The sequence below is a fragment of the Drosophila miranda genome, chromosome XR (assembly GCF_003369915.1).
Source record: "Drosophila miranda strain MSH22 chromosome XR, D.miranda_PacBio2.1, whole genome shotgun sequence".
Classification (NCBI taxonomy): domain Eukaryota; kingdom Metazoa; phylum Arthropoda; class Insecta; order Diptera; family Drosophilidae; genus Drosophila; species Drosophila miranda.
This window is the reverse complement of record NC_046674.1, coordinates 31,635,601-31,651,506: the sequence shown is the minus strand read 5'-3', so window position 1 is coordinate 31,651,506 and position 15,906 is coordinate 31,635,601. Positions and strand designations below refer to the sequence as shown.

Genomic DNA, 15,906 nt, shown 5'->3' with positions numbered 1-15,906 from the left:
AGGGATATATTTATCCTCTGCTGGACTTATCCTCTTACAAGGTTCTAGCTCTGCGCTTCGTCAGATCATTCGAAGCTCTCATTTTATCAAATTGAATTTGATAAGGATCGGACCACCAGCGACTATGTCAAGGACAGATATGGTACAAGTTTGAACAGATAGCCAAGCTGATATTTATGCATGTACATATGTATGAATTTCTATGTGGATAGTCGATAGGTGGATAAGTGATTAGATGGATAGCCAGGTGGGCAGGTGGCCGCTTTCGGGAATCTCTGAAGCAGATAAGACATGGTCAGAGGCTGCCAAAGAGTACATCAAGTCGGATTGAACTTTGAATCGGTTAGATTTCCAGAGCCCAACAGCAAATAAAATTAAAAAAATAGAAGCCTAATCTTATGACAATATTAATGCTTGGCAATAATCTGCCTTCGAATGCGAAACAAAACCGAAAACCCGATAAGCATTGCTGATTTCTAAATTTGTACGTAATGCCAATCAGCTCGCACTAGGCCCCCGGCCCCCATCCCATGCTCGAATAACGATAGAGAGTGCTAAAGAACTAGCTGATCGGGTCAGGCAGATCGACGGAATGACCTTCCCCTTCCCCCCAGGTGTCAGAAAGCAGGGGCAAATTGTAATAACCTAGAAGTCGAACCTACATACATGGATGTGGATGGTATATATGTACATACATAAGTATGTATGGGCGTGCCAAGAGGCAGCGGCGAGCAAAGGAACCTCGCCAAATGTAGCGCACAGCTAGAGCGAGTCTTCAAAAACTGAACTGCTTCCCCGACTACTTGGACGGAGATTCAGTTAAAGACTAGACCAACAGCACAATGGAGGCCCTACTGGAGTGCTGGACTCAGGCTGGGGAGTTTATGCAGGAGCGCTGGCTGTCGCTGCTCGACGTGATCGGCGAGGATCCCTGGCGGCTGTGGGTGCTGGGCAGCACTGTGACAATATTCTCCGTCTACTGGGTGTATGCGGCTCTGTTTACCATTATGGATATTACGAATCGACCGCGGTTCATACGCAAATACAAGATCCAACCGGGTCAGAACGAGCCCGTTGATCTGACCAAGCTTTGGCGTGCCATCAAGGTGGTGCTTTTTAACCTGACGGTCGTCAATCTGTTGGCCTCGTGGGTGGTATTCGAACTGATCTACAAGAACAAGAACAGTCAGAATGTACGGGAGCTGCCCACGTTCAGGCGATCGGTGCGAGATCTGGTGGTGTTCGTGGTGCTAGAGGAGATCATGTTCTACTATGCCCATCGTCTGATGCACCACAAAGCGGTCTACAAGTATGTGCACAAGAAGCATCACGAGTGGACGGCCCCGATAGCGGCGATCACGCTGTATGCCCACCCCGTGGAGCATGTACTGGCCAACCTTCTCCCGGTGGCACTCTCAATAGCGCTACTGGGCACCCACGTCGCCTTGGCCTGGATGATTTTTGCCTTGGCCATTATCAACTCGATGAGCGATCATACTGGATACAGCTTTCCCTGGTCGGGGGGATCCGTCCGCTTCCACGACTATCACCATGCCAAGTAAGTTTTCGGTTGCCTTTGATTTTGAGATCTCTCACATCTTCCATATACACAGATTCAACTATAATTATGGTGTGATCGGCTTGCTGGACAAATTGCACGGGACATATCGTGCAACGCCGGAACAGAAACCGCCCATGCGGGGCAGTGGCAAAACAGTCAAGAGGAAACTAAAATAACTACAATTTGGTCTAACACATTTTCAATCGTTTTTATTTACTTGTAAATACATTCAAATATTCAGTGCTGCCAAACGGCAAATGTATGCATTAAGACCCAAATTCGCTGTCGGGCTGTGGATACTGAGCAGAACAGTTGGTATTTTGTGCGAAAAATTCGATGCCACTATAATGGTGACGTGACTTGTTGGGGAGTCTCAGGGGCCAACAAAACAAAATACACATATGTATGTACATATCTTTGCTAAGTTCAATTATTTCTGATAGTCTTTGGCGATGAAAAACGATAACCCATGTTACGTGGTACGAGTCAGGACTACTTTTGAAATGTTGATAAAACTGCTACTTAAAAGTACTCGTGACAAGTAACAGGTTTTGGTAAATATCGCTCATCTCTACTATTTTGGCTAGAAAATCGGCAAAAAGTCAAAGTAAACGCTGAAAATTAACGTTAACCTTTTTTAATAAAACAATAAGGAAGTCATGTGGAACTCGTCCTTTCTGCCCCTCACATAATCACGTAGAATGGCACCCAAAATCCTCTAGATAACGCTGTGCGGGAACACTTAGTGAAAGCGTTGTGAAAACACACAAAAAAACAAGAGAAAAAAAGGCGAACGAGATAAGAAACAAAATACAAAGACTCCAAGTTGTCGTCAGCAGAAGCAGCAGCAGCAGCTACTGGGAGAATGGTTTAGTCTAAAGGCCTAGACGCAAGTTGAACTTGGCAAAAGATTAAGCACCGAATAATCACCGCGCAGATCCGGAGTCAGCGCCAGATCAGGATCCAGTGCACTACCATGTCCTCGGCCGTCAACATACAGATCGTGTCGATGCCTAATCTGGCGAAAATCGAGAACTTCCTAAAGGATGTCAGCTACCGGGAGACGATCGAGTACAGTGCCAATTTCAACACACGCCTGTGCATCGAACGGCGACTGCGGCTGCCCTTCCTTGATCCGCAAACGGGCGTAGCCCAGAACCACTCACAATTGTTCATGGACAAGCGGCAGCGGATGCCAGGCTTTCGGCAGGGACAAATCTACACGTATCCGGCGGCCAGGTGGCGAAAGAGTCGCCGCCAATACTTGACCAAGATGTACAGGTGAGTCCTAACCGCTTCCCCACCTCCAGCTCCGCCAGCTACACCATTATGTTGGTTGCTCATACTTCCCCTACTGCTCCCTCCTTTTAGTCGGTTTCCCGAGCGACCCTTCCAGGCGCTGCGCAAGGAGCACGAAGCGCTAGTAGCCAGCGGCGTTAATCTCGGCATCGGCCTGAGCAGCCTGGGCGGCGGCAGCAGCTCCTCCTCCCTCAGTCTCAACATGCTGACAGGGGCCGGTACAACAACGCCCTCTGTCCTGGCTGCATTGCACAGCGATACCACGCACGACTTCAATGGAGCCTTCAGCCTGGAGGAGTCCAGCTCCCTGGGTGCGGCCGGTGGCGACACCTCCGACAGCAAGGATAGCCAGCAGCAGCACCACCACCAACAGCAGCACCATCAGCAGCAGTTAACGCAGTGCAAGGATGATCTGCCCAAGGAATGGTTCTACGATGACATGGACATGAACGATGTCGACTCGCTGGAAGAGCCAAAGTCGCCGGCAGACGACGAATACGACTACGATCCGCGCTATGGCAACAAGAAGAGGCGCAAGCGTCGTCCCGGCAAGCGGGGTACATTCAATGCGGCTATCGGTGACGGTGGGGGTGGCGGCGGCGGTGGCTCCAGCGGCGGCTCTAGCGCCCGACGACGCAGTGCCGTGATGCGTACCCGCATTACCACCACAGATGCCGCCCTGGATGCTTCCCTAGAGGCCATTGAGTTAGGCGACAGTGTCCCTGGAAGCAATGGCGGCGGTTGCGGTGGCAGCGGCGGAGGCACGCCCACTTCCAGCAGCGGCATCGGCAATAACGGCGGTGGAAATGGGGGCAGTGGCGCCGGTGGCCGACGCTCACGGGGAGTGGGCACTCGCGGCCGGCGACGGACCAAAGGAGTCGGTGGATCCTCCTTGGGCGGCTCGGGCTCTGGCCTGCCCCACAGTTCATGTGATCCGCACATCCCGGGCATGATCATTGAGCCGCCTTCCTTTGAGAGTGCCGCTGCGGCAGTGGGCGTCGGCGGCGTCGTCGAGGACGGGAATGCCCATTTGCGCAACTATCGGAAATATCTGTAACAAATGAACGAATGATGATCAATAAGAGTTCTCCCATGCTTAGTTCCCCATCCTCACTCCTACCCCCAATCCGCATTCTTCCTCCCAGCTCTTCAACCAAACTATTTTTGTATTTGTAACACGTTGATGTAACTGTTTTCTGCATTGTTTTCTATATCGATATATCGCATAATCTACATATTTTTTTCGCACCTAATTTAAATCTAGTTTAAGCTTAGTTTAGTTCCTTATGGGATCGGATGAGATGAGTTTCTCTTAACAAGAAACACGTACCCAAACCCAAACTCAAATCAAATGCAAATGGACCAGGACCAGAGACAGAGACAGGCCGTAGCAAATACAATTCCAATATGTCGTCGTCTCTTATGACTTTACTTCCCCATAGCCAATTGACTGTTTGTTTTCCTACATACATATACATATATAGTACATATATGCCATATATACTACATATGTCTGTCCTGTCTCACTTTACATTATGCATCTCAAACATATATATATATATATATATATATGTATATATATACGGAATGTACCACACCCTCTTATGTACTACTAGTCTCTCTCCCGCGGACTACATACTATCCTCCACTCAGTCGCAATCTCGGTTTCTGTCCTTTTTGAGCCTTCTGAGTCCTTCTTTTCGGGGGCTCAACTTTTAATCGAAATCGAAACCTTAGTTGAAAGGGAGTCAAAATGAAAATTGATATGATATGTAATGTATTTTAGGCAAGTGGTAGGGTAGGGTATAGTTTAACGACAACTCGATTTCGTAAACCAAAATTTTTCTCTAGGATTATAACACTTAAGAGCTAAAAAGAAGAAATGAAAACCAATTAAAACGAAAGTGAAAATAAAATGCAGAAAAATCGACGAAACGAAATCAAATTGCGCAAATTTTGATAATCGAAGGCATATTATAAGAACAAAACAATTCTAATAAAAGTGAGGCATAAAAATCGAATCGAAAAAGATTTACAAAAATGGCAAAAGAATGAGGTTTCTAAGATGTTTTAATATATTTTTGAATAACAATTGTGTGCAGATTTTTACAAGTTTTTGCATTTGTGTGTGTTTACGGGTAACTGGTATCTGGTAATTCTGGCAAAGGCAATGCGAAAGGGGCTTCACAATAATCGGTTCCGCACGGGATTTGCTGATCATCGTTCATGGAGCTCAATTGCCAGAAATATTTATCCGGAAAGCCGCGAAGGCTTTTCTTATGCAAAGCAATATAGATTCACTTCCTTCGCTTAGCATTGTTGGTGGATACGACCTGCTCTTCGTTGGGGACATTCACCGGCTCTGGTTCTGACTTTGTGGTCTTGGCAGAGCGTTTGCGCTTTTGAGATTTCTTTGCGGGCACGGCTTCCTGCTTCAATTCGGGCTCGGGCTCCTCCTCCTTGGGTATCTGATCGCCTGCCTGCCCCGGCTGTTGTTTTTCCGTTACCTGGCCAAGCATCTCGACAATCCACCGAAATACATCGTCGACAGGGGGAAACTTCTGGGCACGCGGAGTACGTTTTAGGCCAGACCAAAGAAAATGCTGCTCACTCGCCTCCGTTGTCGGCTGCTTGGCCAAGTGCAGCTCGAACGCTCCACGACGAGGCGTCCCTTTGACATTCAGCTGAAGCTGCAGCTTGTGGAGACCGCGCTCTTGCAGGGCCGCGTGCAGCTCTTCGGCCCGACGACGGAAAACGCGTCAGGAGCGGCAGTGTTCGATGTAGAGGACTGGCTGCGAGGGATCCAGGGCTGCTGCCCCAGGATCAGGCACAAATGTGGCCTCCTGTGTGGAAAACAGGCAAATGTTGGATGTTGAGTGATCTAAAATACACACTTTACCCGACTTACAATCGCTTTCTTACGTCGCTTCGGCGGCATTTCGACGTGACCTTTTAAGAAAAATGCGCCATTTATTCCCAGTGCTGTGAAACGCTTTAAGCCTAGTGATGAGGATGATATTCGTATAGAAACGATAAGAATGTATTTTAATCGATGGAAAATTTAGCACCAGGCGTTTTTTGCTGAAGAGAACACAGATGGATGTATCAATCGGATAAATTTATATATTCAGGTATAGAAGTCCTAGCTAGCTAGTAATATCAAATCGAATATCAAAATCGAGGAATATGGTTCCAGTACTTTACGGATACGATTAACGCATTGTAGACCAAGGGGGTATTTTAATATTCCATCGAAAATAATGAAAATTGAATCATTTTAGCTCAGTTCAGGTGAAAGATTTCGTGGTTTTTTTTAAGTTCAGAGAAGATATGGCCTAGATCTACAAGAAGAATTTACAATCAGTAATATTTTACGATATTTTTCTCAAGTCGTTGAACCGTTTATATAGTCGGGGCTTAAGTTCGTTTTTGTCATCGGTATAAATGTTGGTATATTTCTGGACGTCAGACGATTAAGCGGACGTTCTTGCCACCACGTCTAGCTCACACACTTTGCAAATTTTATACTTTTCATGGTATTTTGCAGAATATTTTAAAACGCATTTTGCACTCACAAGAGGGTGAACAAAAGGGTGCACCAATGTATACATTTCTGAACGGTCGCCATCAAAATTTCAATTTTTTCAAAAATGTCGGAAAAAAGTATATGTCAAAAAAGGGGATAAGATAGGTTTTTCACACTGGCGGTTCAATGGTGTTTATATGAAAAAACAACCAACAGGTGTCGCTTTGGGTTTTTACATCAGCAGGTACTTCATATGTAGCAAACGTGTAGTTACTATGTACATAAATTAATCTAGTGGAAATTGTTGTTGACCGTTTTTGTTTAAACCTTATTTTATACGCAATGAAATAAAGCTGAAAATTTAATTTAACCAGTCTTGTAGAAAATTGATTTAGTAATCGGATAAAATAATGAATTTAGAGCTGAGGGTTCCATATAGCTAATAATATTCAACGGAATATCAAAAATAAGGAATATGTATAATAGAACTTGAACGTCAGTACGATATATTTTTAAAATGAGACGGTATATTTTGGTATATTTCTGAGGGCCGGACGGTATATCTTATCGATAAATCCTATACTGGTTTTGTGTTGTTCGCTTTTGTGTTATTCGTTAATTTTTTTCGTTGCGCCCGGTTGTGTCTTTTCCGTACGTGTGTGTGTGTAAGTGGCCAGTCAAACCAGCAGCAGAGTGCCGGGTACCGAGCGAGAGAGTCCGACTGACTGTCGCCGCCGCCGTGTTCAATTTTAATGTTGGCATAGAAAAGTTTCCTATTTACTTGGCTTTTTGATGTTCCATCCTTTTTTTTCCTGTGGCTATTTGTGCTCTTCCGTTATCTCTTTGTGTGTGGCTATCTATGTTTACATATGTGTCTGCGAATTGTTTAGAATTGGCGGTCGAAAAAGAGACATACAAAGATTCCCAACAATTGGCTGCTAAATTGAAAACCCAAACAAAAGATGATTTTTTTCTTCTAAATTTTCCACTTTGTGCCGCACCCAAAATAGTTGAATTAAATCAAATATATATTTTTAAAAAATAGTAACTTCAAAAATAAATTGTAATAAATGTATACAAAAGATGACAACAAGAAAGGAGAAGAGGCAACATAGGACGTCACGAAAGCAGCGAAAGGAAAACAGCAACAGCAAAAGCAACTTTAGAAACAAAAACGAAATTAATTAAAGTTCAGCTGTACGAAAAAGAGCTCAAGTCGAGAGAGTCCGCTAAGAAGCAGTAGCCAAGACAGCGGCAGAGTCAGCAGCAGCTTGTTGAAAGTTATTGTGCTGTTTTTCATAACTTTTTGTTACATTTTGATGTTTGTATGTATTGCATTATGTACCGTACCACGAAGCCAAAACTTCGTAATTGAGTTTTGAGTTCGTTTCGTCGCTTGGTTCGCTCATGCTGACCCTCCTCTGGCTCTCTCTCTTTCGCATTGCCGCTTACCTGGTGCGGTGTTTGAGTCAAAGTCGGGGTCGGAGTTTGAAGAATTGAACAGTTGTTGTTGCTGTTGCTGTTGCGATTTCTACTCCCTAGAGAAAATCAACTTTTCTTTACATTTTTCTAAAGGTAAGTTATCCATAAATCCCAGTTTGGCCTACGTACAACTTAATTGAAAACCCAAAAATTATCCAAGTTGAGTGAGACTTGCGATTGAGCTCAAACACACATAAAACAGGTTTTGCTAGCTAGAAAGAGATGTTGAATGGGACAAGAGAAGGAGAATACAAAACGGCAGACAATGAGCGCGAATTAAAGTTGTGCACTGGTGTGTGTGTGTGTGTGTGTGTGTGTGTGTGTGTGTGTGTGTGTGTGTGTGTGTGTGTGTGTGTGTGTGAGAGAGCGTCCACTAAGGTGGGGCAGATGCTGACATCAATGTTGCCATCATCATCACAGTAATGATCATCTCCACGCAGCCAGCAGAGATACATGTGTATCTCTCTCTCCGTCTTTTTATATTTTTATATATTTCTCCATATATTAATGAAAAGAGAATAAATCTGAAAACTGCTAAAATAAAATTATTCTTTTGTGCGTGCTTCTGTGGCAACACCGCCCATGCGGTCATCGCTGGCAGACGTCATCATTGGTTATACTGCGCACCCGCTACGCCCCAGAAGAAACGTCGACGTCAACATCGCAGTTGACAGCCAAATTCCTCCGCCCCGATCCGACCTAAAAAATTACCCTACCAGTTGACAGTTGGATGGTTGGGTTAATGAATGCCCTTGCTGCCTGCCCCGCGGGGAAGTGTGGTGTGGGAGAGCAGTGTGTGCTCAGAGAGAGACAGAAAGAGAGGCGCAGCCAAAATGATCTTGAGAAACATTCCGTAGCTTCTGCTAAGCTAGTCATATACGTAAAAGCCTTCTCCCAAGAGAGAGAGATAGAGCGCGAGAGAGAACACTCACACAGTAGGAAAAGCGGCGAGAGACAGACAGAAGAACTCAAGCTTGCATTAGACACTCAATACATTTATTAAAATACGGTGGGGTGAGCCTTAAGCTAAAGGATTTTGGTAATTTGTATAGAGATCTATTTTTCCCGTCTGGCCCGCTCAAAGACCTTTTTAAGCCTACCAGTCTAAAAAACGGTTGTTGTAGCTTTTTTTTTACATAGAGCGGAGTTGTTGGTGGCATTTCATGCAGGTGTTATTGGTTATATGGACATTTATACTGCGGTTCGCGTCACCGAAGTTCCACTGTATGCTAAGCTGAGTCTTGTTGATATGCATTCGCTGTGGACATGTATATCGCGAAGGTTTCTCTAAGTGTAATTATATTAGAGGACCCTGATGGTGTTATACTATAGTATTATTGAATCCAATATTTCATACTTACATATGTATAGTATACGTACATATATATGTATGTATGTAAGTGCATACTTCAGAAGAATTTAATTGGCTTGATTTTTTGACTCCTAGTATAAACATACATATATGTACATATATGTATGTGCATAGGCACATATTTACATACATATGTACATGTATGTTTCATATCGTCCCACCTCCCACCCCATCGAACCTTCATTTATATGGATCATTTTCAGCGAGAGAACCTCCAATTGAAAGCGATAAAAAACGAACTTGAAATTCAAGTACGGGCCGCATTGAAAGGAAGATCAATCCAGGGCCCCCCCCCCCCAACCTAATTTATATGGCAAACAATGAAGAATGTCGAGCATAATTAAAACAGTTCATTATTCAAGCAGCTGACCCTACAACAGAGGAGTGTGGGTGCGGTGAATCACTCGCGGGGACACTCACTTTGGTCATGCTTCGCCAGTTCTCCCCATTCTCCCTCCCATCAGTTTTCTGAATTCTTTTTCTCTTTTCAATTGAAATAAAAAGAAATAAAATAAATTCAATTTTCTATCGACAAATCATTAAAAGAGAAAGATTCATTTTTCGTTTATCGTTAAATTATTTTAAAACGTGAAAATGGCAAACTTTTAAATGGAAGCCTTCGCATAAATATACAGACAGAAGGGTACATACTTATGTATGTACATATATATATTTACATACGTTATTTTGATTGATGGCCCGATTGATGTTTACCTTGCGAAAAAACACTTAAATTTCTCTTGAACGGAAGAACCGGAGAAACGTTCCATTCAACGTCCCAAGTTGGATCCCGAAACTGAATATATTGATAATATTGATGTCACCTTCCCTCCATGGGGTATGTCTTGTCCTTTTTGTTTACGGTACCCCCGAGCATGGCAAAATGATATCATCGATATCTTTCGCGCTTTCCGCCGCTCCATCCCCTACCTTTCTATTATTTGATGAGATTTATGACGATATTTTTGTGCAATTGCCTGGCATTTGTTATAGTTCCAAATGGAACGCCCAAAAAATATCAAGAATAACAACAAAAAAAAAACACTCAAAGATTAAAAATAAAGAACAAATTTGTGTATTCCAATTGAGCAAATATACATACATATGTAGGTATATATGTTATATACATACTATATATGTACATATGTATAGATGTGCGTGCGTGGATTTTTGTATATTGATATCTCGCGGGCTGTATCTTTTCTCTGGAGCTTTTGCCATGCGGATTGTGGTATGTTTTGGGGCACATTTTTAGATGCTGCCCTGCCGCACCTCCCCCCCCGTTTCGTCTCGTACTTCATAGCCCCCTATCCAACAATCCAACACTGACTTTGCCAAACAGCTGGCGATTGCGTCATTTCTCTTGTTCTCATTCGCGTTCGGGTTCGCGTTCGCGTTCGCGTTCGCGTTCTCTTCGCTCTGCCACTGCCCTCGCTCTCTTTCGCAGACACTTTTTATCCAATTCCCAGAGCACAACAGCAATAACAATCCTTTGTGTGTGGCTCGGCTCTCCATGCTCCATGCTCCACTCTCTTGTCTGATGTCATTTGCCTTTTGGCTGATGTTGCATGTCTCACCGAAATCCTTTTTGAGCAGTAGAAAATCAATAAGCCCACACACAGCACATTTGTGGTGCGTTGTCGATTGTCGACGGCGGCAATGCATAGCAAACCAAAGGCCCACGACCCATGAAAGCATAGAAGCATGGAAGCAGGCCGCCGGTCGACTCGTACTCGTACTCGTACTCGTACTCGCGACGTACAGTAAACAATCCTCGGGCCGGCCAGCAAATGATGAGGTCATCATCAACCATCGTTTCCAGTTCGGCTATCGGTTGGTTCTTGTCGCTCACTCGCTTGCCAGCTCGTTGTTCGGTCGCTAGGTTGCTCGTTTCGTGTACCGTGAGCTGGGCAGAAGGGTATTCTTGTTTTGGAGATGTGTTCGCAGGTATTTTTCCCAAAAGGAAGTACATATATAATTATTACATATTCGATCCGATTTACTATAGATATTGATTATAAATATAGAATATTCTTTCTAGTGTGTATACCATCATTGTTCACGAGGTTTTGCAATGTGACCCATGATGTGACCCACTAATTCGCATCGGAGTTCACAGTTCAGTTTGATTCATTGAATCATGCATTGATCACAGCAAAGACGCACAGCGGCACAGAGTAAACTTTGAATGGCTCTCCCGTACGGATTCTGAAATAAATATGCACATGCACACACATGATCATACTAATAGGTACACGTTGAAAGTTTTCAATGATAATCTGTTTCACCGTACTTTAAGAGTTTAAAACAAAATTTTGTGTGGCATATTTTGTTTGTCAATGTGTTGCGGTTCCGTATGAAAATATGAAGCAGGGGAAGCGCCGAATAACAGAGTTTTAATCGAAATTGTGAGTTGACCTCACATTTCGGATGATCGAAATAATAGGTACAGTGTCAGTAAATTTTGAATATCAAGTGAATAATTGGAAACTAATGGCTTTTTGGCCATTAAACATGCATTTCATTTAGCTACAGTCTAAATATAAACAAATAATTATTTTTTCTTACAAGAATGGGCCGAAAGTCTTATTGTACAGAGGAAGAAGCCCGATTGGCTCTTAGTCTGAAAAAGAGAAGGCCAATCTCTTCGGGCCATCGCCAAATTAGTGAAACAATTTTGTTAAATTGCTTTAAAAATGAAAACCTGGACAGGAAACAATATATATAGTTTTCTTAGAGGAAAAGGACCCATTTAAGTCGTCAAAGTCTTTTGCAGCAGAAATTGGACTAGAAGTGCTCCAAAGATCCGTAGACGGCTACAAAAAGCCAACCTTTCAGGGAGAATAGAGAGACAGGTCCCACTTACGCGTAAAAAAAATATAGCCATGACGCAAACTTTTGCTGAAGATCATAAAGACGGGGCAGGATGCGACGGGGGGAAAATTTTGATGGCCAAACAATTGACGTTTTAAAGCGGCCTAGTCAGTTTTCCGACTTGAATCCAATCGAAAACTTGTGGGGAGACGTACGAAACGAAATTAGCAAAGTTTTTATTTTCAAAGATATTAGGATATTAACTAGTAAATCCTAATTGGGTAAAAAAAAGATAATAATAATAACAATCAGTTAACAAACAAACAAATTTTTTTCATAACAATACTTGAAGTGTATCTATTATTTTGAGTACAAATGGACCTATTTTCTTTTCGGACATTATCCCATAATATAATCAAGTGCATCTTATTGAAAAAAATATCTTTAAGAATAAGTGAGAGCTAATTTAAGGTTTAAAATATTGAATAAAATGTTTTCTGTTGGTTTAAAGATCACGTAGATGCGTGTACCTATTAATATGATCATGTGTGTGTGTACATATGTATGTATAGATAATCTCCACGCCCTGCCACAGTTTGTTTGCAAATGCGTGGTTTGTGGTTGGGTTTTGGGGGCCGCCACTTCCTCTGCATTCTGCGCTCTGATTTGCTTTTGGGGAGGTGCTTGAGCAGAAATCAAACGAGCGAAGGCAGCAAGGTGATTCTGGAGCCCACCTTTGTAAATATTTAATTTTGTGCAATCTAGTCGAAGAAAAACATTCCTAAGGTAAAGTTGGAAAGGAACGATCTATTCTATGACCCGGGCTAATCATACGGGAGCTCTCGCAGAAGGACTAGAAGGTCCTCTCGCTAACTAAATTCGATTTGAATCGCGAAGCTAAAGGCTAAGGGTTCCACCAACCCAATCATAGTCCCACAACTGAATCAATGAGATAATTGCAACCTACATACGTATGTTAAATAACTTCTGATAGCTAGTGCACTGCATATAAGTATTTCGATTGCCTAATACGCTAATACTGCAGTGCTAATACTATTGGATAATTAATTGTCCGTCCATCCAGCTGCTTGCTACATATGGACATATATCCGTAATCCGTGGACACATCTGTTATAGATACAATGGAATCATCGTTAGTTCGGAGACATAATATGTTCGGAAAAGATGAAGCTACAGTTCCATATGGTTCCATATCAATGGTTCCAGATCCAAGCTTCACAGAGATCGCCTCCATTCCACGCACATGCCCCTCTCTGCCCTTGCAGTCAGTGTGTGCAGCGGTGGGGCAAGGCAGGTCTAGCAGGGGAGAGACTCCATGACCGTTCGCGGTTTTAGCGGTTAGATTTTTGTTTTCTGGCTTTTTGCTCTGGCTTCTTTCCACCGGCGGTTACTGAGGGTTTGGGGGGTGGATGGTCACCTAGGTACCGTTTCTCCGTCAACGTCAGCGCCGACTGCGACGGCACTCGAGGGAATTGCACTTTTAAGTGTTTTTTTGGATGCTCGACGCACTGGGGGCGGGTAGTGTGGGGTATGGCAGAACAGGGTCCATGTGGCATGAGGCATGTGGCACAGGTGGACACAAATGACGGAGCTGGAAAGGAGTGGCGTCTCCGAATCGCGTTGCACTTTGCAGCGCGCCCCCTTCCAGCAGTTCCAGCTGCGCCTCTGTTTGTTGTCGATGGTTCTTCTGCCATGAGTGGAAAGAGACCCAACGGGGCGGGCTAATTAGGCCCTCTTGTCATTCGGGCTAAGTGTATGCAACTATGTTGCTTGCCACATGCAGAAGGCGCGCCGTGCCACTTGGCTACAGGAAAGGCTGTCGAAAGCGAGTTTTCTTCGCTGATCCATTAAAGCCCTTCGAAAGTAGGCTCGAAGCAGATCCAGTGCTCTTTTATAACAGTTTTTTAAGATGTACATTGTACACATTTACTATATGAACTAGTACTATGTACACATTATAGTAGAAGTACAAACCGGTAAAAATATGGGTATTTATGTGTACATATGTGATGTGTGCTCTGTGCTCTTAGGCTAGAGTCACTCTCCTGCTCTCCTGCTCTCCTGCTCTCCTGCTCTCCTTCTGTCCCACTGTCCTACTGTCCTGCTGTCCTCTATGATAAGTGAAGGGAATTCAGAGATCGAGCGGATCCATAGTCAAAGACTTACAGACTTAATTTGGTTTCTTGCATGAATTTATGTAATGCATACCTACATATACATACCGTACATACAAATGTACTTATGTACATATTACGCAGCATTATTCGACATATGTACATGCATATGTAAACCAGTTTATTGTTCGATTCACTATTAGCTGCATCCTGGAATAGGTACATATTGTTATTGTTGCTGCTTGTTTAAGAGTTTAATCACCATTCCACTCGACTATTATTATGTATGTTGAATAGGAAATTAGTTTGATTTCCAGCTATGACCACATTGATTGATATTATCTGATCAAGTGTTTCTCAGATGAAAAGAAAGTCTGATATTGGTACGATATGGTAATTACATTTACAGTAAACCCCCTGTCGAATGAAATCGAATGGAGTGCCTTGGAATGGAACCGAACCGAACCGATCCGATCCGATCCCATTTCCCTCTCCCACTCGCTTTCTGCGGCACTTCTTGAGTCTTCTTTGGTTACTAGTCCGTTAGTCTTGGTCGCCAGCTGTGTGCCAGAGTGGCATTGTTTTTCCGCAGCGTTTTCCTATTGGTGGCTCCATTCCATAAATTGCATTCCATAATATTCATATGTACATATATGCCAGGGAGCCAGCCCTGTTGCCGTCGCCGTCGCCGTCGCAGCCGCAGCCGCAGAACGAGGAGCATTGAACTTCTGGCTGTCCGGAAGCCCGACAGAGACTCCCAACCTCTACTGCTCCCCCCAGCTCATCTCCACCCTCTCGATCGTTGTGCCTCTACCAGGTTTGCCTCCGTTTCTGTCTCTCATATGGTAAAGAGTCAGCGTAAAGCTTTGCGCCCGTTTTGGTCACTTCCTTTGACTTTCTCGCTACCGCTCGCTTGGTGGATGTGTTGCTTCCTCGTGGAAATGGGAAATGCTTGACTGAAATCGTTTCCCAAAAGGGTTTTCTTTCCGTTGATGAGTGGAGTAGCTTTAAAATGGATTGATCTTTGAGCTTTGAGGCTCCGCAATTAATTGATCGGCTTAGCAAGATCAAAGCTGCCAACTCCTTTCTTTCATACATACATACATACATACATATGCATGTCTAGTCACACATACACATACACACACACACATGCACATACATACATACATACATACATACATACATACATACATACATACATACATACATACATACATACATATGTACTCCAACTAAAACGGATCGTAGCGTGAGTCGCCTGCGATCATGGCCTCTTCCGCCTTTTCCGCAAAGAGCTCTCACTGTTTCGAATATTTCGACAGAGACCAAATAATTAAAAGCTAATAAAACCCATTTCCATATATGTACATACGATCATGTATGTACTTTTGTCCCGATATTATTATCGAAATTCAATGAAACTCAGCTTATTTAACCAATTGCCATATAATTTTATTTATTTTTATTTGAAATTTGTATCTATCAAAAAAGGCAAAGATCACTTTGTGGGTATTTTTACAGTCAGTCATGTATTCCTTTACCATTTTCTCCTATAAGAAAGGTGATTCTTGATAAAAGTTGTTCCTCTTAAAAGTGATTTATGGGAGAGTGTGAGCCCATATTCTTCGTTTCTCATGGCTATTGTCCCTCGTCGCACTCTTGCTTAAGCGGGGCAAAATCAAAATTCAGTCAGTCAACCAGTTAATCCATTCCC

General features: G+C 43.3%; 4 protein-coding genes and 1 long non-coding RNA gene across 5 annotated transcripts in view; 3 read left to right on the top strand and 2 right to left on the bottom strand.

The window, feature by feature from the left end:
* The first annotated feature begins 799 nt into the window (after nt 1-799).
* On the top strand, nt 800-2,457 carry LOC108152872 (fatty acid hydroxylase domain-containing protein 2). The gene is made up of 2 exons (XM_017282501.2): nt 800-1,558; nt 1,614-2,457. The coding sequence occupies exons 1-2, from the start codon at nt 843-845 to the stop codon at nt 1,735-1,737; spliced, it is 840 nt and encodes a 279-aa protein (XP_017137990.1). The 5' UTR covers nt 800-842; the 3' UTR covers nt 1,738-2,457.
* On the top strand, nt 2,138-4,881 carry LOC108152871 (RNA-binding protein FUS). The gene is made up of 2 exons (XM_017282500.2): nt 2,138-2,842; nt 2,933-4,881. The coding sequence occupies exons 1-2, from the start codon at nt 2,538-2,540 to the stop codon at nt 3,915-3,917; spliced, it is 1,290 nt and encodes a 429-aa protein (XP_017137989.1). The 5' UTR covers nt 2,138-2,537; the 3' UTR covers nt 3,918-4,881.
* On the bottom strand, nt 4,772-5,876 carry LOC108152873 (selenoprotein BthD). Its single transcript, XM_017282502.2, has 2 exons — nt 5,769-5,876; nt 4,772-5,703 (listed from the first exon to the last, which is right to left on the bottom strand). Exons 1-2 carry the CDS (start codon nt 5,796-5,798, stop codon nt 5,158-5,160), a joined length of 576 nt encoding a protein of 191 aa, XP_017137991.1. The 5' UTR covers nt 5,799-5,876; the 3' UTR covers nt 4,772-5,157.
* Nucleotides 5,877-6,948: 1,072 nt separating this feature from the next.
* Nucleotides 6,949-15,906, top strand: part of LOC108151874 (neuroglian) — a 44,294-nt gene continuing 35,336 nt past the window's right edge. The window contains exon 1 of the mRNA XM_017280768.2: nt 6,949-7,051. The gene's annotated coding sequence lies outside the window, so the exon portion shown is untranslated. The remainder of the gene's footprint in view (nt 7,052-15,906) is intronic.
* Nucleotides 13,932-14,691, bottom strand: LOC117186124. The gene is made up of 3 exons (XR_004471264.1): nt 14,452-14,691; nt 14,298-14,399; nt 13,932-14,244 (listed from the first exon to the last, which is right to left on the bottom strand). It is a non-coding gene; the product is annotated as an uncharacterized LOC117186124 (long non-coding RNA).